Below are 19,858 nucleotides of genomic sequence, written 5' to 3'. Positions count from 1 at the left end.
GTGACACCCAGCAGCAGCCCAGGAATAGAGTTACAGTAGTTGGTCCACCCAGTCCGCAGGAATTACCGGTGGGTTCGAGAAGGGATTTAGTCCCAAACTACGGTGGATCGATGCGTTGGCTATGGTGGATGCAGGTGGTTGTCCCAGCGCGGTGGGAATCGATAGGTTCGAATGGATACAATAAATCTCCCATATAAGATGATCCGTTATAAGAGAGTCGACTGGAAACTTTTTCCAGTGTAACCTGCCTTTCTCACGAACACTCGAGAACTCCTCCGATTTACTTTGCCAATTCGAGACCCCCCCCCCCTCAGTGGCCCATTGACTTGGATCGGCGCCTCGCTGTCGGTTGCCTTGGTTCATGCTCTCGTTCTCCACCCTCTATATATCCGTCTTTAAGGGCTGCCAGTTGTCGCTGACTTGCGAGGAGTCGGTCTCGAATTCGTGTTCCTCACCTCTCCTTACCAAAAGAAACATGCAGCACCTCGCAGTGATCCTCGCCATGGGTTGCGCCCAGGCAGTCGTTCGGGTCAATGGGCTGCTTTCTGGCTCTCTGACTCTGGCGCTGCTGCTGTCACTGGTCGTGCCCTTATGGCTGGCACTCGTCTGTTGCTCTTCTCGTCCACTCCAGCGCAGCCCCGACAAGCAATCGAGGAAGAACTTCCTCGGCCAACCTCGGCTGCTGCCAACTCAGGTCTCGCACACTCGCCTGGGCACCGGCCGGTACAATTACACCGTCCCTCACTTCCTTGTGGGCACTCCCGTCGGCCTCCATGGCCATATTGGCAGAGTGCTCTCCCTCGACGAACCAGAGCCGGAAGGCAGGACCCGGACTGCCGGGCTCATGCAGTATCTAAGCCCGAAGCTAGAGACGTGGTTTACGGTTCATGCCCACCACCACCTGGAGAAAGGCAGCGACTCCATCGGGCTCCAGGGAAAGCTACACAACTTCCTCGTGTCACAGGTCCGAGCGCCCATCGCCTCTTATCATCCTGCTTCCACCCGATCCACTCACCACTCTTTTCAATTGCCCGTGCTGGGGCATTGGCTAACGCCTTCTAGGGCCAAAATCCTGACGAATGGCCGTATGCATACCTGGTCACGATGCCCCAGTTCCTAGGGTACCAGAGGAACCTCGTCTGCTTCTGGTATCTCTATTCGGGGTCCCGAGAGCTGACGGCCATGGTCATGGAGGTGAACAACTACTGGGGCCAGAGGAAGATTGCCTTCACTCGGCTGATTGGTGAAGCCCCTCTACCCCCATCGCACTCCTCAAGTGCCCCGACAGAGATATCACCAGGATCGACCTCATCTGCCCAATTCCTCTACTCTAACCCACGCCACATCACCTACCGAGGCACCTGGGACAAGGACATGTTCATATCCCCCTTTGAGAAAGTCGAAGGTACCATTGCCCTTCGCTTATCGGATCCTCTAGCTGCAGACGCCTTCCTCCACATCACAATCACGCTGCTCTCCCCCTCAGGCAAACCACGTCTGATCGGGCGTGTCTTCTGTCCGGAGGAGCACGACGCTCTCGATCCACTCGGCGCCTCGTCCTGGAGGCTTCTTCGCTTCCTCCCGTACTGGACTGCCGTCCTCGTCATCACAGAATTGCTCATCGTCATTGCGGCCGTCCGCATCCGCTCCAAAGGCACGGTCCCCGTCTTTTCCATGCCCGAAGTCCGTCCGAACAACCTTCCGCGTGATGAAACCGATATCGAGAGGTCCCGTGCCCTATACCAAGTAGTAGTAGCCTCTCTAACGATGTATAGATCCCTCGAGGCCCCCTTCCGTGCATACCTCAGGCACCTCGTCCACACTTCCACATCTGCAGTCAGACTGCAATACATCCCCTCGAAGTCTCACCACCTCCTCCCAGAAACTTTCACATCTGCATTAGCCTCTGCAGACGATGACGAACATGGACATAGGAACAGCAGTGAGAGTGGGACTGGAATCCCAACTCTAACACTCCAAGTCCTCACCCCCCAATTCTACACCTCCTTCCCCCTCTACCGCACCCCCCTCCACGCCTTCACAGCCGAGTCCCTCCCATCCCCCCTCCCCTCAGACCCTTCCTCCCGCCGTCTCCTCATATCCGATCCGTGTCTCTTCTTCTCCCTCCTCCCGTCAACACAGAACCAACCCTCCACATCCACCTCAAAATCCATCCCCAGACTCAACCTAACAACATCCCTAATCACATACCTCCGGGCCTCCCCGCCATCCCCTTCGCAGTTCAAGACTGAACCACAGGAAACCCCTGAGGAGGAATATTACTTCCTCGACACATTCGTCTCAACCCTCCTCCCCGCCCCCTCGCAAAGATCATACAGCACAGCCCTCATGACGCACCTCCTCGCCGAGCGCCTCGCGTTTGGTTTGCACGCGCTACTCCGCTTCTACGCTATGCTTGCGTATTTGATTTTCCAGGGTGTTTTGTCGTATATCTGCTTTGCGTGGGTTGCGGGGCGTTCTACGGGTGGCCATGGTATTGTTGTTGCCGTCGTTGTGGCTATGTTCTGTCATTGGGGAGTTTTAGAGCTGGGCTCGACTTTGTGGAGGGTATTTGATTGGCTCCAGGGTTCTCTATTCTCGGTGCCGTGATAGATTTCACGGTGTAATGATACCTATATAGTACATAAGTATACGAGTCGACGAGTAACGAATTAATGAACTTTACCATCCTCCAACGGCGTAACCCCCTCCTCAACCATCTCCGCACTAACCCGCTCAATCCCGCGCATAACCCTGAGCACATTCCCCCCAATAACGCCCGCGACATCCTCCACCGACACCCCGCGCCTCAACAACTCCGCAATCAAATCGGGATACTTACTCACATCTTCCAACCCCCGAATCGTAGTCTCCATCCCGTCAAAGTCCGACCCCAACCCGACAAACTCGTACCCGATCAAATCCCCCACGTACTGGATGTGATCCGCGACATCGGACAGCGTCGCGAGCTCGGGGTCATCGCAGCGCGTGTAGGCCGGGAAGAACGTAATCATGATTACGCCGCCGTTGTCGCGGAGACGGAGGAGGACGTCGTCGGGGACATTGCGCGGGTTCGCGCAGAGGGCGTACACGGAGGAATGGGAGAAGATGACTGGGGCCTTGGATGTATCCAGGGCGTCGTGCATTGTCTTTGCCGAGACGTGCGCGAGGTCCACGGCCATGCCGAGGCGGTTCATTTCGAGGACGATGTCCCGTCCTGCGGGGGAGAGGCCGTTATGCCGTGGTTGTGAGGGGGATGCGCTATCGGCGTACTCGTTGTGGCAGGTGTGGGTGAGGGTTGTGTAGCGGACGCCAAGGGAGTGGTAGAGGCGGAGGGTGGCGGGGCTGGAGCCGATTTGGTGCAGGCCCTCGACGCCGAGGAAGGAGGCGATGCGGGATGGGGAGGACTCGAAGGTGTTTCGGAAGGCGGTGGTGTCCGGGACAAGCTCGAGGTGTTCGGGGTAGAGGGATGCGAGGCGGTGGACGAGGTCGATTTGCTGGAGGGTGTCGTGCACGTACGTGTAGTCTGGTTTGGGGTTGGTTTCGTTGCTGCGTGTTTGCGTTAGTATCTTTCTGTTCCCTGAAGTGTGGTGTGATGGAGGAAGAGGCGGGATACCATGCTATATAGACGCTCCAGAATTGGCCGCGGATTCGGCCTTCAGCCAGCCGGGGGAAGTCGACGTGGCCGGGGAGCGTGATTTCGTCGGAGAAGTTGCTCTGGTAGATGTGGTTGCCATAGAACAAGCGGAGGAAGTACGGGAGGTCATTGTGACCGTCTGCTCTGTTGGTCAACGATTACCACACGGAATGGTTCGAAGGCATTACCGGTTAACGGTTGGAGGCCCAACACCTCCTCGACCGGGTCATTGAAGGCGTGGCATGGATGCAGGCGAGTGAGGCCATACCAACCGACCAGTCCAGCAGCGACAACACCAAACACACGTCGTTTCCAGGCTGACGGGTCAACGACCGGGGCAGATTGGCGCTGGGGCTCAGTCGCAAGTTTCTCCATCGTGTCCGAGCGCGACGAAGCTTCGACGGGGGGACAAACTGGGGTCTGGAATCATCCGACTCTGCGAATGTGAACAGCTGGCGAGCTGCGACGTCGGCGTCCGCTTATCGCACATGACCCGATGCGGGGAAGCCGTCAGTCTCCCAATTCTCCAGCCTGCAAAACAAAGCCATTGTGCTCCATGATTGACTCATTTTCAGAAGCAAAAGCATGATGTCATGATATAATTTGTGCAATTCATATGCACTCTTGCGTCCGCTGCAGGATTGCATGAGATCCGGTTCCCGCGCACCACCTGGCATCCGACGATTGGGCGACTCAACGACGAACAAGACACTTCCCATGGCTTTGGAGACACCAATTTCGGTGGCCCGCTCCGGATGCAGCTTGACTATTCAGGCAGTTCCGGGCGGGGGTACTTCCGCTCAGAAACTTGAAACTCTCGAGGGTCCTTGGAGCAGGATGCGGAGAGATACCGGACCGCTGTCACCGAATGCTTGTACGGCTGTCCAACAGGACGAGGAGAGCAACTTCTTTTGAATGGCTGGAAGAGCGTGAAGGACATCTTCCAACTCTTGTGCCATACCATTTTGCAACTGGAATTTCTTTGTCAAGTCTCACATGTGCTCTTGCTCTCCAAACCGAGATGGAAGAATTAAATTTATATAGCTTTGCTGAATTAATCACGCCACTGCTCGGTAATCATGTTAGTTTTTGTTTTGAAGCCATCATTATTCTGCCGACTATTCAGTGCTGATCGAAATGAGAGGTGAACGCTCACTCCCAATAACATCCACTCAGACAGGACCTGGTTGGCGACGCCAGCTTCAGCTTTCTCTACCCACGCTTGTACAAACTCGAATCCTAAAGATCATACAAGCAAACGCTTCTGATCGTGCCATGTCCAAAACCCATGAGGCACGAACAGCCGTTCGATGGGGGGAATTGCAGGCTGGTGTCGTCTTCATAGGTTCTCGGGTTCAGGTTCCCGAAACGGACCTGCGTTGGTCCATTGGTCCATTCCAGATGGAAGGCGCCTCCCGCTGGGGGGAACTCTGCGACGCCTGCTGGGAGGTAGCCTCGCGCAGGAGCGTGCGGTTTCGATCTCAGGTCCAGTATCTGATTCTTCGACATGGGTATTGGAATTAGCTTCGCGGGATGCGACGAAGCTGGCGAGGCGTTCTCATAAGTTCTCTATGCTCTGAAGCCAGGGGTATAATGTCGTGTGTGCTGAAGGTATATTGGACTGGGTGCGATGACAGGGGATTATGTTTTGTCAAGGACTCAAAAGTGAGCCTGAACGACGAATATAAAACGATTGTATCCCCCGAGCCCTATTTTTCGCTTCCACGAGGTGGCCTGCTCGCTCTTGTTTACAATCTCACCCCCAAAGGTGTGGCTATCTTATTAGCTACGGGCGAGACAAAACTCATTTGGTCGTTCTAATGACTCAGAGACGCAATCTTCTCATGGGCATGTCTGACATGGAGAAAGGGAGTCAGGTGAGTCTTGCTGCTCCTGTTTCCCAGCTGCAGGAGCAGCACCGAAGCAACTGAAAGCTGAAAAAGCAGGCACCTGCTGAATAACCACAACATTATCTTGGCGCGGGATGTGGCGCATGCAACGGGACATCGCAACCAGGGTTCGGCTGTGCAAAATCACGCCCACTTGCAAGGAGAACAGCTGTTCGTGCGAGGAAAAGCCTCAAGAAGAGAAGTCTTGGGTGGAGTGAGCGAAAATACTGAGATTCGTCGTCGTCGCTGGTACAGATGATGGAGATCGGCGCTGGAGAGAATGGTGGTCCCACGATGCAGGGTTCAGCATTTCCGGGAGATCTGATTTGTCTGGTTTGGACGAGAGCTGGTTGTTACATCACCACCCTCAAGCGGTGCCGCCTTGCATCTCTGCAATGTCCCAGTCTTCCAGTGCCACAGGATGCACTTAAAGCGTAACATTGTCGCCTCTGTTCTGGAGCAACTGTGGTGCAGGTGCTGAGATGAAAGCAGACCTTTCCGTTGGAAGAACCAAATTTGCCACATGGAGAAACTGTGCCAATGGCATGGCTCTTAGGGCGACGCTAAGGGGCGATCTATTTGAACTTTGATGGTTTGGTTTTGTGCTCAATTTTGAGCAGGAGGCTCAACCATCAAGAAATTCTTGCTCGAGGGAGATGGAATTGCGGCTGTGGACTCCAGATCGGGTTGTTGACGTTGGAAACAATAGAAATTAATTAATAATAATTGTGCCTGTCCTGACTGAGTCTGCCGTCAGGTCGTGATGAAAGAAGTGTGTGGCTGAAACGCTTGGGAGCTGGAGTGGCCATCGAATCGACGATCACGCCACTCGTCTGGATCGACCCAGACGAACGCACCCTTTGGAACCAACTCACCGATTTCAACATCTCATCGTCATCGTCTCCTTATCCCTGTCTCTCCAATGACGCCCTGACTGGCAGCAGCAGCTCGATCTGCTCGATCTCTTCAAGTTCTTCCCAGCGGTTCCACTCCTTTTTTTAGCGTTATTTTTAAAATCCATTCCCCATCCCTTCCTTTTCCAATTGGCATGTGCGCTGCCGACTCAAGGTTTGTTTCCTTCGTGTGTTGATTTGTTTTTTCACCCCTACGTGGACCAGAACCACACTTGCAGCTGGCACGTTGCCCCTCTTGCTCTCTCGCTTCTTTTCTTCTTTTCCCAACCCAGATCCCCAGCCATTCTTTCATTTGGGCTCCCTCATCTTCCATCTTCAACTCGCTTCATCGGGTCTGGCGGGCATCCCTTGGTTTGGTCAATTCACCTTTCCTGCGGTCTGCCTGTCCTTGAGTGTCCCTGAGTGCAACATCTCCCAGCCGAGCTTTAAACCCGAATACTGCTCGAGGGATCGAGCCAACAGAAGCCATCATGGCGGTAAGTCGTCTTGATTCATACAATGCCATCGCGGTTCAGGCCTCTGACCCAGACAGGACGCCGAAAACCCCTCGGAGGCCTCCAATTCCGCCTCCAGTCTCGTCGTCGTCTTAATTCCCTCGTTGGTGGTGGCCGTGGCCATGGTCGCGGTCTTCGTGGTTCTACGACGCAGTGAGCGCCGGATGTATATGCCTCGGACATACGTTGGATTCTTAAGAGAGTCGGAGCGGACACCCCCTTCCTCGACCAGTCCCATTGGATGGCTTCGCGATATGTACAAGCTCCCCGATGAATATGTTCTGCAGCACCACTCCATGGATGCCTACCTTCTGCTTCGTTTTCTCAAAATCGTTACCCTGATCTGTTTCGTCGGCTGTCTGATTACCTGGCCTGTCCTCATGCCATTGAACGGAACTGGAGGCAATGGTATGAAACAACTCGATATTCTGAGTTTTGCCAATGTTGCGGATAAGAACTATGCTCGGTTCTTTGGACACGCGTTCATTGCCTGGATCTTTGTCGGTAAGGTGCATCCGCTCTCGCTGTGTGGGACCGAGTCTGACTGTTCATAGGGTTTGTTTTCTTTACTGTAACCCGCGAAAGCCTCTTCTACATCAATTTGCGCCAAGCATACTCTCTCTCTCGCGCCTATGCGAGTCGGCTATCGTCCCGCACTGTGCTTTTCACGGCCGTCCCCCAGGAATATTTGAGCCGTGACAAGATCCGGCGCATGTTCGGACCAAATAAAGTGAAGAATGTTTGGCTCACGACCGACACAGCCGAGCTGTCGGATAAAGTTGATGAACGCGAGAAAGCTGCCATGAAGTTGGAGGGGGCAGAAACAAAGCTGATTAGACTGGCTAATGGCGCCCGTCTGAAGAAGCTGAAAAAGGGAGGCAGTGCCGAAGAGCCTACTACCTCTGAAGCACCATCCGCGGATGATGGCGAATCCGGCTCTGTTGCGGCCCAGTGGGTCAAGCCGACGGACCGGCCTACGCATCGGCTAAAGCCAATCATTGGGAAGAAGGTCGATACAATCAACTGGGCGAGGTCTGAAATTGAACGCCTGAACCCTGAGATCGAGAAGCTTCAGGACTACCACAGGGCTGGCGACGCAAAGCTGGTCTCATCGGTTTTTGTTGAATTCCACCAACAAGCAGATGCTCAGGCCGCCTACCAGTCGGTTGCGCACAATCTTCCCCTACATATGGCTCCACGTTACATCGGCTTGGAACCTACTCAGATCATTTGGTCGAACTTGCGCATCAAGTGGTGGGAGCGCATCATCCGCTACTCGGCGTCTGTTGCCTTCGTTGTGGCCCTGGTCATCTTCTGGGCAATTCCGACGGCCTTTGTCGGTTCTCTTTCCAACATTGATAGTCTGACTGATAAGGTTCACTTCCTCCGCTTTATCGACCATGTACCCAGCTGGATTAAGGGCGCTATCACCGGCCTCCTCCCAACTATCCTCATGTCTGTGCTCATGGCTCTGTTGCCTATTGTTCTTCGACGTGAGTAACTCTAGCAGTCTTTTCAGTCTGATCTCTTTAGCTAACAAAACCCGCAGTGATGGCCAAGATTGGCGGTGCCCCGAGTTTGGCAGCTGTGGAATTGACCACGCAAAACTTCTACTTCCTCTTCCAGGTGGTTCAGGTCTTCCTGGTTGTTACTCTCGCGTCCTCGGCGTCGAGTGTAGTGACTGATATCATCGATGACCCTACGTCTGCACCCTCCCTCCTCGCCAACAAGATTCCGACTGCCTCGAACTTCTACGTCTCCTATATTGTTCTCCAGGGTCTGTCGTTCAGCTCCGGTGCCCTTCTGCAGATTGCCGGTTTGATTATTGGAAAGGTTCTCGGCCGTCTGTTAGATAACACCCCTCGCAAGATGTATAGCCGTTGGTCTAATCTTGCGGGACTGGGTTGGGGAACTGTGTATCCCGTGTTCACTCTCTTGGCTGTCATTGGTGCGTATTGCTCGTGTTTGATTTGTCGACCCGTGAACTGACCGCCGGCCTAGCTATCACTTACTCGTGCATTGCTCCACTGGTTCTGGGGTTTGCTACCATCGGCTTGTACCTCTTCTACTTTGCCTACCGCTACAACCTTCTATATGTCTCCAACGCCAACATCGACACCCAGGGCAAGAATTTCGCCCGGGCCCTCCAGCATATCACCGTGGGATGCTACCTCCTTGTAGTCTGCCTGATCGGTCTGTTTGCAATTGGAACCGGCGCCAGCCGCATCGCCCTCGGGCCACTAATCCTGATGATTATCCTTCTCGTTGGCATGATCATCTTTCACGTCTCGCTCAACCAGGCCCTGGACCCCCTTATCAACTATCTCCCCAAGAACCTCGAGGCCGAAGAGGAAGCCTTGCTCTCCCGCGAGTCCAACTTCACGTCCACTGCCGACGGCGAGAAGAACGATCGGGATGGCATCGCCGTTACCAGCTCCAGCGCCAACGGCAACGGAAACGATGCTGAGAATGTTGATTCCGCTGAGAAGGGACTTGCCCAGTCCACCCCACCAGAGCCCAAGGTCAATTTCCTAGTTAAGTACCTACGTCCTGATAAGTACAGCGGCTACGAGCAGCTCCGAAAATGGGTTCCCAGCGGTACAGACGTGACCTCGTACTCTCCGGAGGTCGAGCAGAAAGCGTACTACCACCCCGCTATCAGCGCACAGGCGCCTCTCCTCTGGATTCCACGCGACGAGATGGGTATTTCTGCCCAGGAAATCCGGCACACTGGCCGCGTCATCCCCATCTCGGACGATGATGCCTGGCTCGATGAGAAGAATAAGATTGTCTGGAATATTGAAAAGGGTATTCCCCCGATTTTCGAGGAGAAGATACACTACTAAAACTGGTCAACTCCCCGGATACTTACAAAACCGGGACGCGCTCAGTATGATGCACTTGCTTGAAGAACGATATATACAACGAATGTGGTCATGCTAACTTCCTCCTTTTTCTTCTTCTCTATCTTTTGACCTTCTTGATATGCTTGATACCCGGGTGGACGTGGTGGTTGATGGATCTATAATCATGTCCTCTGCTGTCGACGATGGGATATGCGATTGATTTGGTTGGCGGAGCATATTTCGTCTAAGTTTATATTATATCTATAACTTATTGGGGATCTAGTAATAATATTAATGCTCTGTCAGACTGGATATCTATCAACACGTGTATTCCTGTCTCTCGGCATGAAGCTGTTTGCCATCTCATTTCGCGGTTTCTTGGAGAGTTCACGAACTTGACACTTGGAATCTTGCGAACACTAACTTATTTGATCTTTAGAGGTTCCTTTCTTAGCTAGAGACCCGAGAATATTAGAGGCGGATGTAGAGTGAAAACTGGAATGGCGCACCGGAGACATCATACACGCGGAAATAAAATGAGACTCCCCAATGGCTATAATTGAAGAGTATCGCGCTAACACGAATATAATATAGCTATATACGCCCGCAATAACAAACTCGCTGACTTGGCACCATGGGTATCTCATCCCCACCCTCACTTTCCACCATTATCTCATATACGCGGCCAGAATGTCATGGTCTGTCAATATCAACCCTCCTCCTCGATCCTCGACGTCGGCTGTAACTCTTTCTCAAAGGCCTCAACACTCTTCATCGGCATGTTGAGCATCAAGAAGCTCAGCAAAGTTTCATTATACTGGAACTGCAAATCGGGACGCAACTGTTTATGGATCTTGAGCAGTTCGCCCGTCGACCAGCCTCGCTCGGGGTCCTTAAGGTCCGTATCGCAGTTTTCCTCGAGGAGGAGCCAGATGAAGCTCTCGCAGGCCGGGTACCTGTCCAGCTCTTTTTCCTTGACGATGTGCTGCAGGTGGCTAAGGAACCGGGCGGTCTTGCCGGGGGAATCCTGGAAGTCCCACAGCGCGGCGGTGATGTAGATGAGGGCGGCTGTGCGGGTGATTTCCTGGGTGGGGACGTTGCGGACGACGTAGATGCGGGAGTCGAGCGGGACGCGGGAGGGGTGAGGCCCGCTGGAGAGGAGGGCGAAGAGGGGGCTTCCGATTTGGAAGGCCGCGCGACGCTGGGGCACGGAGCAGAGGTATTTTTCTGTGTTGTGCGACTGCATGAGCCCCTCTGCGGCGCGGAGGAAGGTGACGAGCCATTCTTGGCCGTCGTGCCAGCGGATTGGGGATTTGGGGGTGGGAGGCATCATGACGTAGCGGACGTAGTGGAGGAAGACTTCGGCGAGGCCGTGGGAGCGCGGACGGGTGCGGAGGATTTGGACAGCTTGGTCTTCGTATTTTGTGGCTTGCTCTTTCGAGCCGAAGCGGTCTTCTTGGAGGGCGAGGCCGGCGAGGGCCATTGCTAGGCTGTCGCTGTCAATTTTTAGGTGGCCGTTCATGGCGTCTTCGATTCCTTGCGTGGCGTAAGAGAAGTGGTGATTGATTTCGGAGCTGTTGCTTTGGTTGTATAATTGGGGTTTCCATCGGGCACAGTACGTGAGGATGACTGCGTGGAATGATAATGGGTGGTTCATGGAGGTTTTGAAGACAGAATCCTTCACGTATTTATTCTGGCCGGACCAGTAGGTCAATTTATTCGTCCAGTAGTCGGCCAGTTCCGCGTCAGCTGTACGGGTGATCGGTAGACTGTTAAACGGGTCTTTTCTGGAGGAGCCTAACATAGAGGCTGGTGTCGGAACACGGGGAGGGGTTTCTGGGGAGACGAAAGCGGGTTTCAGTCGTAAGCGTTTGGTTTCTGGTTCATCTGTCTTGAAGCCCGTCTTGTTAGCGTACGATGTCGATGCCAGGCTTGTTCCAGTCTTGAAATCAAGCGAGGTACAAAGAAGGTCCGAATTGGCTTGACCTACTGCGCGAAGGGTGGATGTGTGATCTCGACGGCTTGGAGCGCGCTCTGTATCGGGTGGCCCGCCTTCTGCCTCCTCCTGTGTATCTAACTGCTTGTGCTCCCATGAAAGAAATGGGGGCAACCCATTGGCCTTTTTCTCGCTGCTGTTCCGTGAATGCGAACGCCGCTGCTGCCTCCGCTTCTCCTGGACATGGTGCCGCATAACATGTGCGCGCTTCTCGCGGGACGACGAATTCGAGTCGACAAAGTAGAAGGTCTGGCTTTTTGACGATTCATCGTTTGATATCCGCTTGTGCCGTTTGATCTTGAGGTTCTGAAGGTCTTCGCTGGCGCTCCCTGACGAAAAGAGATGTTAGGGAATTCATGAATGGATGGTGAGTACGAGAGTAATAAATGCTCGGTGACCAACGCCGTAGATGAGATTCTGAGGGTCCGGCACGTGGTTCAGGAACCGCCTCAATGTGAATGGGATCAGCCGAGAGACATCTGTTTGCGGCCATTACGGCGGGGGCACGGCAATTGAATGGCTGAATGGGGTGGGATGGGAGAGGCCGTCAGGACATCATCTTTGGGGAGATCACTGAGGGTCGCTCAATAAGGAGAAAGGTCGGAGGAGGGGGGGTTCAGAGATTCCCTCTGGGGAAGCAGGGCGCTTCGCTTATCTGTCTTTGGGGTCTGCAATCCAGCAGAGCACCGCACCCTTTGCGCTCCACCGGCGCCCGGGGGCGACGAGTCGACGGAAATAGCGCCGGTTGGACGAGTGGGGGGTTGAATTCGACACCTCAGAGTCCTTCGTTCGCAAACAATTTCCAATGGGATTATTGGATCATTCGCCATCATTTGTCCGCTTGGACCTTGTCCTCGACGCTTAATGCGGATTAGCGTCTGCAAAGTCACGATCCGTGCGCCACGGCCCGCTGAGGTAAGCGTTAAAAACCACTTTACGCGTCGGCGCGGATTAAACCTCGCTCCGACGCGTTTCGCGTCAGGAACGCGTCGCACTGAAAGAATTGTTTGGGCTTCAAGGCTCAGTGACCAGCACAACCCTTTGTCGACACTCTTAAACAACACTATTCCCTCATCTGAAGAAGAAGAGGCTTGATTCCTGACCGTATACCCACCTTCGCTTTCTACGGCCTCGCCTGGCCTTTCGCCATGTCCTCCCTCTTCGATGCCGTCCTCCAGTCTGAGCTGGGCTCGACTGCCGGGTCTCGCGATGAACGAGGGGTCCCTTCAGATCAATTACCCAGCAGCTCAAGACCTCAACCCCTGTCGGAGAGCAATGCCCCTATGAGCGACGCCAATGCCTTTCCTGACGACCAAGTGGCCGAGTCAAACGGCTCAACAGTGCGGCTGCGGAATCCTTATCTGCCTGGCCCGCCTCCAGTGGTGGACTTGGCTGGCGAAAAGGTACAGCAGGCGTTTGAGGAGTTACTAGAAAGTTATCAGGAAGAGGCTGCGCCAACGTCACACCCCCCACCATCCTCAGCGCCTATGAGTGATAAATACTACGTTGCCCAGATCCATGGAATGGCGAAATGGGAACTATCCACGCTGTATGTGGACTTTACGCACTTGACGTCTCTTGACAACCCAATTCTGGCGGATGCAATCGCAAATCAGTACTATCGATTCCAACCATTCCTGATTAAAGCATTGCACAACTTAATCGCCAAGTACGAACCCGAATACTTTGTCTCGCACCGTCAAGCAACGGCCAGTGTCTCTTCCCAGGCTGGCACTTCCATGATGGCTGGCAATTCGAGTGTTTCAGATGACCCTAAACTGGCAAGGACAATTCGCGAGAAGACTCGACACCAGCAGACGGATAAGCTGTTCTCCCTGGCCTTTTATAATTTGCCTCTGGTTTCCCGACTGCGCCAGCTTCGAACCTTGCAGATTGGAAAGCTGCTCTCAGTCTCCGGCACCGTGACTAGAACCTCAGAGATTCGGCCAGAACTGTCACTGGGGACTTTTATCTGTCAAGGCTGCAGGTCGGTTTGCTCCAACGTTGAGCAGACTTTCCGCTATACCGAGCCCACGCTATGCCCCAACAACACTTGTGGCAACCGCTCTGGCTGGCGTCTGGATATTGGAAAGAGTACATTTATTGACTGGCAGAAAGTGAAACTCCAAGAGTCTTCGCACGAAATTCCTACCGGCAGTATGCCGCGGACGATGGAAGTCATCCTGCGTGGCGAGATGGTCGATCGTGTGAAGGCTGGTGAACGTTCTATCTTCACAGGCACACTCATTGTCATTCCCGATGTTAGCCAACTAGGCTTGCCAGGAGTGCGCCCGGAGGCAGTGCGCGACAACAGTGCGTTCCGCAGCAGTGATGTTGGTGGAGGAGGTGTTAGCGGACTCAAGGCCCTTGGTGTGAGGGACCTGACCTACAGATTGGCATTCTTGGCCTGTATGGTCACTCCTGATACGACAACCCCTGGCCAACAGTCGAACCAGCAACTGAGCGGCCAATCACACAGAATCTTGGGTTCGTTGAATCAGAACCCAGACCCTGAGCCTGATGACGACCAGGCACAAGAGGCGTTCCTACAGAGCTTGAGTCCATCAGAAGTCAACGATTTGAAGAGTATGGTTCATTCTGAGTATATCTACTCTCGGTTGGTGGATTCCATTGCACCCATGATATACGGACACCGGCAGATCAAGAAGGGTCTTCTCTTACAGCTGGTTGGAGGAGTAGCCAAGTCTACTGAACAGGAGAGTTTACAGCTCCGTGGCGACATCAATATCTGTATTGTCGGTGATCCATCGACGAGCAAGAGTCAATTCCTAAAGTAATTCTCCAAACCACCCATGCCTGTGCTAGGATGCTAACAACCACAACTAGATATATCTGCTCTCTACACCCCCGTGCTGTCTACACCAGTGGTAAAGCCTCCTCGGCTGCTGGTTTGACCGCGTCGGTCGTAAAAGACGCCGAAACCGGAGAGTTCACAATTGAAGCCGGTGCACTGATGTTAGCCGTATGTATCATTCTTCTCCGAATCACCGGCGGTGGCTAATCTGCTCATAGAACGGCGGCGGTATCTGCGCCATCGACGAGTTCGACAAGATGGACATCAGCGACCAAGTCGCCATCCACGAAGCAATGGAACAGCAAACAATCTCCATCGCCAAAGCCGGTATCCACACAACACTGAATGCCCGCGCATCGATCCTCGCCGCCGCAAACCCAATCGGCGGCCGCTACGACCCCAAAACCACCCTCCGCGGCAACCTGAACTTCAGCGCCCCCATCATGAGCAGATTCGACCTGTTCTTTGTGATCCGCGACGAGCCAAACGAGGAAGTTGACCGCAATCTGGCCGACCACATCGTCAACGTCCACATGAACCGCGACGAGGCCGTCGAGCCCGAATTCAGCACCGAGCAGCTCCAGCGCTACATCCGGTTTGCGCGCACATTCCGCCCCGTCTTCAGAGAGGAAGCCAAGGTCCTCCTCGTCGAGAAGTACAAGGAACTGCGCGCCAACGACGCCCAGGGCGGCATGGGCCGCTCCTCGTACCGCATTACCGTCCGCCAGCTGGAGTCCCTTATTCGTCTCTCCGAGGCGATTGCAAAGGTCAACTGCGTCGAAGAAGTCGTCCCCAAGTTCGTACGCGAAGCATACGACCTCCTCAGGCAGAGTATCGTCACCGTCGAGAAGGATGACGTCGAAGTCGACGACGACGACGAAGATGCTGCCGCAGGCCGTGGCGCCGACAACGACGACCAGGGAATGGCCGACCGCGACCGGGACGGCGATAGCCCCATGCGCGAGGGACCAGAGCAAGCGCAGCAGCAGCAACGCGTCAAGACAAAGATCACATACGACAAGTACATGAAGATCCTGAATCTCGTTGTGCGCCGAATACGCGAGGACGAGGCCCAGGCCGGCGAGGGCGTTGAGCAGGAAGACCTGCTGGTCTGGTATCTCGAGCAGATCGAGGCGGAGCTGAACAATGAGGAAGACCTCCAGCGCGAACGTGGGCTTGCTGTCAAGGTTTTGAAGCGCTTGGTTAAGGTATGTCGCGTGTACTACCATACCATTCTGAATCCAACAAATTAACTTTTTCTTCCAGGATAACATCCTAATGCCCATCCATGGCGAGGGCCTCGTCGACGAAAGCAGCGAAACGCAATCCCAGCGCACCGTCTACGTCGTGCATCCGAACTGCGCCATCGATGAAGAGTAAAGTAGACCAGAAAACGAAGAGAGAGGGAAGCGATTTGGAATCTTATCATGTATGTTTTGTGAGGATTGCACATGGCGTCGGGATCACGAGTGATGACAATTTTTTTTGTTCTGATTCAAATAATCTGTGATATTTGGCGGTCATGTTCATCTTCATGTCGTTTTCATAGATGTGTATGGGATACTCGTATGGGACTGGGCGGGGTGCATGGATCTTGGTAACACGGTAGTATACTTCAATCAACTTCTAATGAAATTAGTATGAATTGAACCTGTTGCAGGTACTTGGGCATCAGCACTCTAATTTTAAGCCAGAGAAGGTTGGAAGGAGCAAAAAAAAGCCACAGGAAGAATGCGTCTAGATGTAATAAAGGAAAATGAACTCGATTGCACCCGTCAACGCAAGGCTTCTAACAAAATGCTAATACCGGATATCTTAAAAAATACAGTCCCTCCATAAGATGCCGAAAATGCGCCTGCGCTATGCCAGTGTTCAATGTCCTCCTGTTATTGAGTTCCGTGAGAAATCTCAAGCTCCTTGCGCATTCTCCTCGCGATATCCCAGATAAAAGGAGAGCGGCTGGGTTGGGTATCTCAGTTCACATCATCGTCATCATCACTCCCCGTATCCTCGTCATCATCATCCTGCTCAATCTCATACCCATCCGAGTCCAAAACCTCCTGGTCACTCCCACTCCCGCCAAACATATCATCATCATCGACATCACTCTCAACCCAGAAATCCGAGTCGTCATCCTTAACAAGCTTCGGTGCACTCTTCGCCGTACTCTGGTGCGTTGGCATCTCAAACCCTTCCGGGATATCCGCCTTCGACTCCTCGACACACTTGAGCACGGTCTCCTTGTATTTCTCTGGAGAATTGCGGAGAAGCACGCCGGCGTCGACGTTTGCGGGGGAGGAGACTTCGGCGTCGTCGAGGAGGGAGAGGATGGAGATGAGGACAGACTCGACGCGTTGGGCGGGCGACCAGCGCTCTGAAGCGAGTTCGCCGGACATTTCGTCCTCACCCGGGGAGTGGAGAATTGAGATGCAGAGTTTGCCGTCCGGATAGATGTTCGGGTGGTAGAGAGGGCGGAGGAAGCGGAATTCTTGAGAGACAGAAACAGAGTTTGCGTTAGTGTTTGCGAATTTGGATTTAGGTTGCGGTGCGGTGCGAGCGTACCTGGCGGCGAGTATGGGTAGTTTCGGGGAAACTCCATTACGGCCTTGAAGTAGCCGCCGTAGTAGAGGGAGTCTGGGTTGAGGACGATAAGGCCGATGGCCCAGTTGAAGATGTCGTCGTTTTTGAGCTAAAGGTTGGGGATGGTTAGACTCTTGTGTTCACTGGGTGATCGTGTGAGGCAAACCTCAATGTTGACCCAATGCTCTTTGGCTAGAGCCTTGAACTCATTCATCAGGATGCGTTCGGCCATGATGAGAGTGAGTCGGAGAGCGACCAAGACGGACTCGACAGGGCGAAGTGGGGAGGGACAACAAGAATCAAAGGTGGTAGTGTTGGTGAAGGAGAAATGACAGAAGGCGACAAAGAAGAGGAGGGAAAAAAGCAAAGACAGGGGAAGGGTGCCTGGAGGTCAGAGCCTCTGCCTGCTGGTCTGTGTCATGATCCAGGGTGTTCTTGCCTGACGCCATTCGTTCCTTCGGAGGCGATAGTGGCGATGATCCAACAACGGATGGTTCCGGAGTGGCGCAGCTAAAATTGGAAGCGCTCGAGCCACACGCCTTTTAGACACCTAACTTTCAAGGCAGGAGCCACCAAGCAAGTGGAGTTCTGATCCATCCACTCTGATGTGCTCCATAACGACTATACTTCTCTTCGGGAGGAATGGAACGCCCAAGCATAGTTTGCCTTCGTATGCTGTCAACTTTATTCAAACAGACGGAGCTTACTTTCAAGTTCCACACATAATGCGTCGAAGACACTGACCCAAGGCATCTGGCATATATACCCCATCACCTCACTCCACGAGCCCAACCCCCATCGCTCCATAACATCGGCAATCATATTCACGGTTACCCTCTGCTCGTCAGCACCATAAGAGCTAACAGCGCATAGAACAAGCAGCCACAGCCGAACCGAAAGAAGATCCGCTTCCGCCGCGCCCCATACCCGCCAGTGAAGCATCAGTCTAAATAGTTTCGACGCATATCCGGCGGGAGAACCGGGGTACGACCGATATCTGCGTTTGATCCAGATAATCCAAAGGATCTGCCCAAGCTGTATGGCGCTTGCGACTGAAGGGTGTTGTGAAGTGGGCTTGGGTGTCGGGGATAGGGTGAGTAAACGATAGGTGATTGGGTTGAGTCGGAGACCCATGCCTTCTTCATCCTCCCATAGGGCGTCCCCGCGGACGGCTAACTCGGATTCAATATAGGAAGCAAAGGCTGACAGGTCTCGGAGGCAGGATATTACTCCGGCGGTGTATCTGTCCTCTGTGCGCTCTGTCTCCGTTGCCAACTTGAGAAGTGGTATTGGCAGGATGTCAGAGCTCTGGAGTTCGGGTAGTAAGTCCCACGGCAGTGGAAATTGCGGTCTTGAGTTAAATAGCAGAGCTGCGGTAACATCAACCCTATAGCAACGTCGGTCAGCGAGATTGTGATAGATGTAACCAATGGTCATCGTTGCGTACCAGAATATCATCAATCGAAGGTCCTCATCATCTTGGAAACTTCCCACTCCGCCCTTCGCGGATACCAATAGCCCTAAGCCCTTGATATGGACTAGGGCCTGAGCAAATTCTGCGGAAACAAACTGGCGCAGGTCAGAGGAATAGCTCTGGAAAAGAAGAGAATAACATCCTCTGCTCTTACATTATAGCAAATAGATGCTAGAACCCCCCGAATCACATTATTAGCCGTCGCCCTACTTAAATCCGAATCTGCCAATATCCTCTCAATACAGGAGATAGTCCCCATAGACCGCCGCAGGGCAAGCATATGAAACACACTCCCCTGTACGGAGGACACAGCAGCCAGCATATCGGGGCTTGTGAGGATGCGTCGGAACTGATGCAGGAATTTTGATGCTCGGAAGGCAAATGGGAACCAGAATCCTGCGGCGAGAGCGTCTGTTCTACCATGAGTACAAAGTGGGACATGGATACATGAATGCAATCAAAAAACAAAGGTCTGCAGGTTCTGTGCGCTCACTTTTCGCCATCCAATTCCTCCCCTCGCTCATGACCAGGGCAATTCCATATGCCGAGAACATGTCCATCTCCCATTGCTGCTCTAAAACAAGAAGTGGATGTTGTTCCCAGAACGGAGGAGTAGGAGATGGAACAACCGGTTGCTCATCGGCACGCGTCGCCGATAATAATGCCGCTGATTGCTCCTCTCTCGTACGATTCGTAGTCTTAGTCGAGCGCCTCGACTTCAATCGTTGGAGCTCCGCCTCGGTTAACGGTTGCATGAGGACATCTACGTGCGGATTCCGCGGTGATTTTCGACGTGCCTTGCCGATGTCGACCATGATATGGCGCCGGATCTCGCTTTTGATCGATTCATCCCGGTGGTGCATGTGCGTGGGGCCATTGGAGTGGATGAAGAGGAATGGACGGTTTGTTGGATGGCCCATTGTGAAATCCTCAGACCAACTCCTCTCTCGAACTCTGACCAAGCTATTGGAATTGGAAGAGTAGACATGAGGATTAACAAGTCGACTGACGAAAGAATAAAGTCTGGGGAAGTGGCTGAGCTCTCCAGCTTGTTGGCATTGTTACACTAGACGATTGGTAATACAGGTCTCGATTCCAGAACCTTGGAACAGCGGTGGAGGCCAAGCCGGCTTGCCCAAATTGGGTATCAGGTCCTCTCGTTTTGGACATGCCCAGCACTGATCTTACCGGAAAGGGGAGCAGGTGTCCCGCA

The 19,858-nt window shown here is 53.5% G+C and overlaps 7 protein-coding genes across 7 annotated transcripts; 3 read left to right on the top strand and 4 right to left on the bottom strand.

Moving 5' to 3' along the window:
* Positions 1 to 475: 475 nt before the first annotated feature.
* BJX67DRAFT_385880 (uncharacterized protein) lies at positions 476 to 2,610 on the top strand (the record flags this gene model as incomplete). The annotated part of the gene is made up of 2 exons (XM_071033959.1): positions 476 to 964; positions 1,063 to 2,610. The coding sequence occupies 2 exons, from the start codon at positions 476 to 478 to the stop codon at positions 2,608 to 2,610; spliced, it is 2,037 nt and encodes a 678-aa protein (XP_070881129.1).
* A 31-nt stretch (positions 2,611 to 2,641) lies between these two features.
* BJX67DRAFT_391507 (dipeptidase) lies at positions 2,642 to 4,012 on the bottom strand (the record flags this gene model as incomplete). The annotated part of the gene is made up of 3 exons (XM_071034797.1): positions 2,642 to 3,549; positions 3,617 to 3,776; positions 3,826 to 4,012. The coding sequence occupies 3 exons, from the start codon at positions 4,010 to 4,012 to the stop codon at positions 2,673 to 2,675; spliced, it is 1,224 nt and encodes a 407-aa protein (XP_070881128.1). The 3' UTR covers positions 2,642 to 2,672.
* Positions 4,013 to 7,056: 3,044 nt separating this feature from the next.
* Positions 7,057 to 9,780, top strand: BJX67DRAFT_375466 (putative DUF221 domain protein; the record flags this gene model as incomplete). Its single annotated transcript, XM_071031697.1, has 4 exons — positions 7,057 to 7,438; positions 7,489 to 8,427; positions 8,484 to 8,882; positions 8,936 to 9,780. The coding sequence occupies 4 exons, from the start codon at positions 7,057 to 7,059 to the stop codon at positions 9,778 to 9,780; spliced, it is 2,565 nt and encodes an 854-aa protein (XP_070881127.1).
* Positions 9,781 to 10,096: 316 nt separating this feature from the next.
* BJX67DRAFT_311845 (uncharacterized protein) lies at positions 10,097 to 12,454 on the bottom strand. Its single transcript, XM_071027161.1, has 3 exons — positions 12,179 to 12,454; positions 11,771 to 12,105; positions 10,097 to 11,671 (listed from the first exon to the last, which is right to left on the bottom strand). Exons 1-3 carry the CDS (start codon positions 12,267 to 12,269, stop codon positions 10,490 to 10,492), a joined length of 1,608 nt encoding a protein of 535 aa, XP_070881126.1. The 5' UTR covers positions 12,270 to 12,454; the 3' UTR covers positions 10,097 to 10,489.
* A 348-nt stretch (positions 12,455 to 12,802) lies between these two features.
* BJX67DRAFT_310989 (MCM DNA helicase complex subunit MCM6) lies at positions 12,803 to 16,227 on the top strand. The gene is made up of 4 exons (XM_071027158.1): positions 12,803 to 14,570; positions 14,624 to 14,759; positions 14,810 to 15,799; positions 15,858 to 16,227. Exons 1-4 carry the CDS (start codon positions 12,925 to 12,927, stop codon positions 15,969 to 15,971), a joined length of 2,886 nt encoding a protein of 961 aa, XP_070881125.1. The 5' UTR covers positions 12,803 to 12,924; the 3' UTR covers positions 15,972 to 16,227.
* A 1-nt stretch (position 16,228) lies between these two features.
* Positions 16,229 to 17,629, bottom strand: BJX67DRAFT_311017 (putative ubiquitin conjugating enzyme (UbcC)). Its single transcript, XM_071027159.1, has 4 exons — positions 17,338 to 17,629; positions 17,154 to 17,280; positions 16,699 to 17,079; positions 16,229 to 16,589 (listed from the first exon to the last, which is right to left on the bottom strand). Exons 1-4 carry the CDS (start codon positions 17,401 to 17,403, stop codon positions 16,570 to 16,572), a joined length of 594 nt encoding a protein of 197 aa, XP_070881124.1. The 5' UTR covers positions 17,404 to 17,629; the 3' UTR covers positions 16,229 to 16,569.
* A 141-nt stretch (positions 17,630 to 17,770) lies between these two features.
* BJX67DRAFT_310972 (uncharacterized protein) lies at positions 17,771 to 19,722 on the bottom strand. Its single transcript, XM_071027157.1, has 4 exons — positions 19,139 to 19,722; positions 18,800 to 19,056; positions 18,619 to 18,740; positions 17,771 to 18,558 (listed from the first exon to the last, which is right to left on the bottom strand). Exons 1-4 carry the CDS (start codon positions 19,563 to 19,565, stop codon positions 17,856 to 17,858), a joined length of 1,509 nt encoding a protein of 502 aa, XP_070881123.1. The 5' UTR covers positions 19,566 to 19,722; the 3' UTR covers positions 17,771 to 17,855.
* Positions 19,723 to 19,858: the final 136 nt, after the last annotated feature.

This window comes from Aspergillus lucknowensis, assembly GCF_044049455.1.
Source record: "Aspergillus lucknowensis strain CBS 449.75 chromosome Unknown BJX67scaffold_72, whole genome shotgun sequence".
Lineage (NCBI taxonomy): Eukaryota > Fungi > Ascomycota > Eurotiomycetes > Eurotiales > Aspergillaceae > Aspergillus > Aspergillus lucknowensis.
Note: the sequence above shows the minus strand (reverse complement) of the source record. Positions and strands in the feature narration are given on the sequence as shown.

Excerpts from the sequence above, each read along its gene's own strand:
- BJX67DRAFT_311845 (XM_071027161.1), bottom strand. The coding sequence starts at position 12,269 with ATGGCCGCAAACAGATGTCTCTCGGCTGATCCCATTCACATTGAGGCG. Across the intron at positions 12,106-12,178 it reads CTCAGAATCTCATCTACGGC|GGAGCGCCAGCGAAGACCTT; the intron begins GTTGGTCACCGA and ends TCTTTTCGTCAG. Across the intron at positions 11,672-11,770 it reads ACACATCCACCCTTCGCGCA|ACAGATGAACCAGAAACCAA; the intron begins GTAGGTCAAGCC and ends ACGGGCTTCAAG.
- BJX67DRAFT_310989 (XM_071027158.1), top strand. The coding sequence starts at position 12,925 with ATGTCCTCCCTCTTCGATGCCGTCCTCCAGTCTGAGCTGGGCTCGACT. Across the intron at positions 14,571-14,623 it reads AGCAAGAGTCAATTCCTAAA|ATATATCTGCTCTCTACACC; the intron begins GTAATTCTCCAA and ends AACCACAACTAG. Across the intron at positions 14,760-14,809 it reads CCGGTGCACTGATGTTAGCC|AACGGCGGCGGTATCTGCGC; the intron begins GTATGTATCATT and ends ATCTGCTCATAG.
- BJX67DRAFT_311017 (XM_071027159.1), bottom strand. The coding sequence starts at position 17,403 with ATGGCCGAACGCATCCTGATGAATGAGTTCAAGGCTCTAGCCAAAGAG. Across the intron at positions 17,281-17,337 it reads AGCATTGGGTCAACATTGAG|CTCAAAAACGACGACATCTT; the intron begins GTTTGCCTCACA and ends CCCAACCTTTAG. Across the intron at positions 17,080-17,153 it reads CTACCCATACTCGCCGCCAG|AATTCCGCTTCCTCCGCCCT; the intron begins GTACGCTCGCAC and ends CTGTCTCTCAAG.
- BJX67DRAFT_310972 (XM_071027157.1), bottom strand. The coding sequence starts at position 19,565 with ATGGGCCATCCAACAAACCGTCCATTCCTCTTCATCCACTCCAATGGC. Across the intron at positions 18,741-18,799 it reads TAGCATCTATTTGCTATAAT|TTTGTTTCCGCAGAATTTGC; the intron begins GTAAGAGCAGAG and ends GACCTGCGCCAG. Across the intron at positions 18,559-18,618 it reads CTTCGATTGATGATATTCTG|GGTTGATGTTACCGCAGCTC; the intron begins GTACGCAACGAT and ends ACGTTGCTATAG.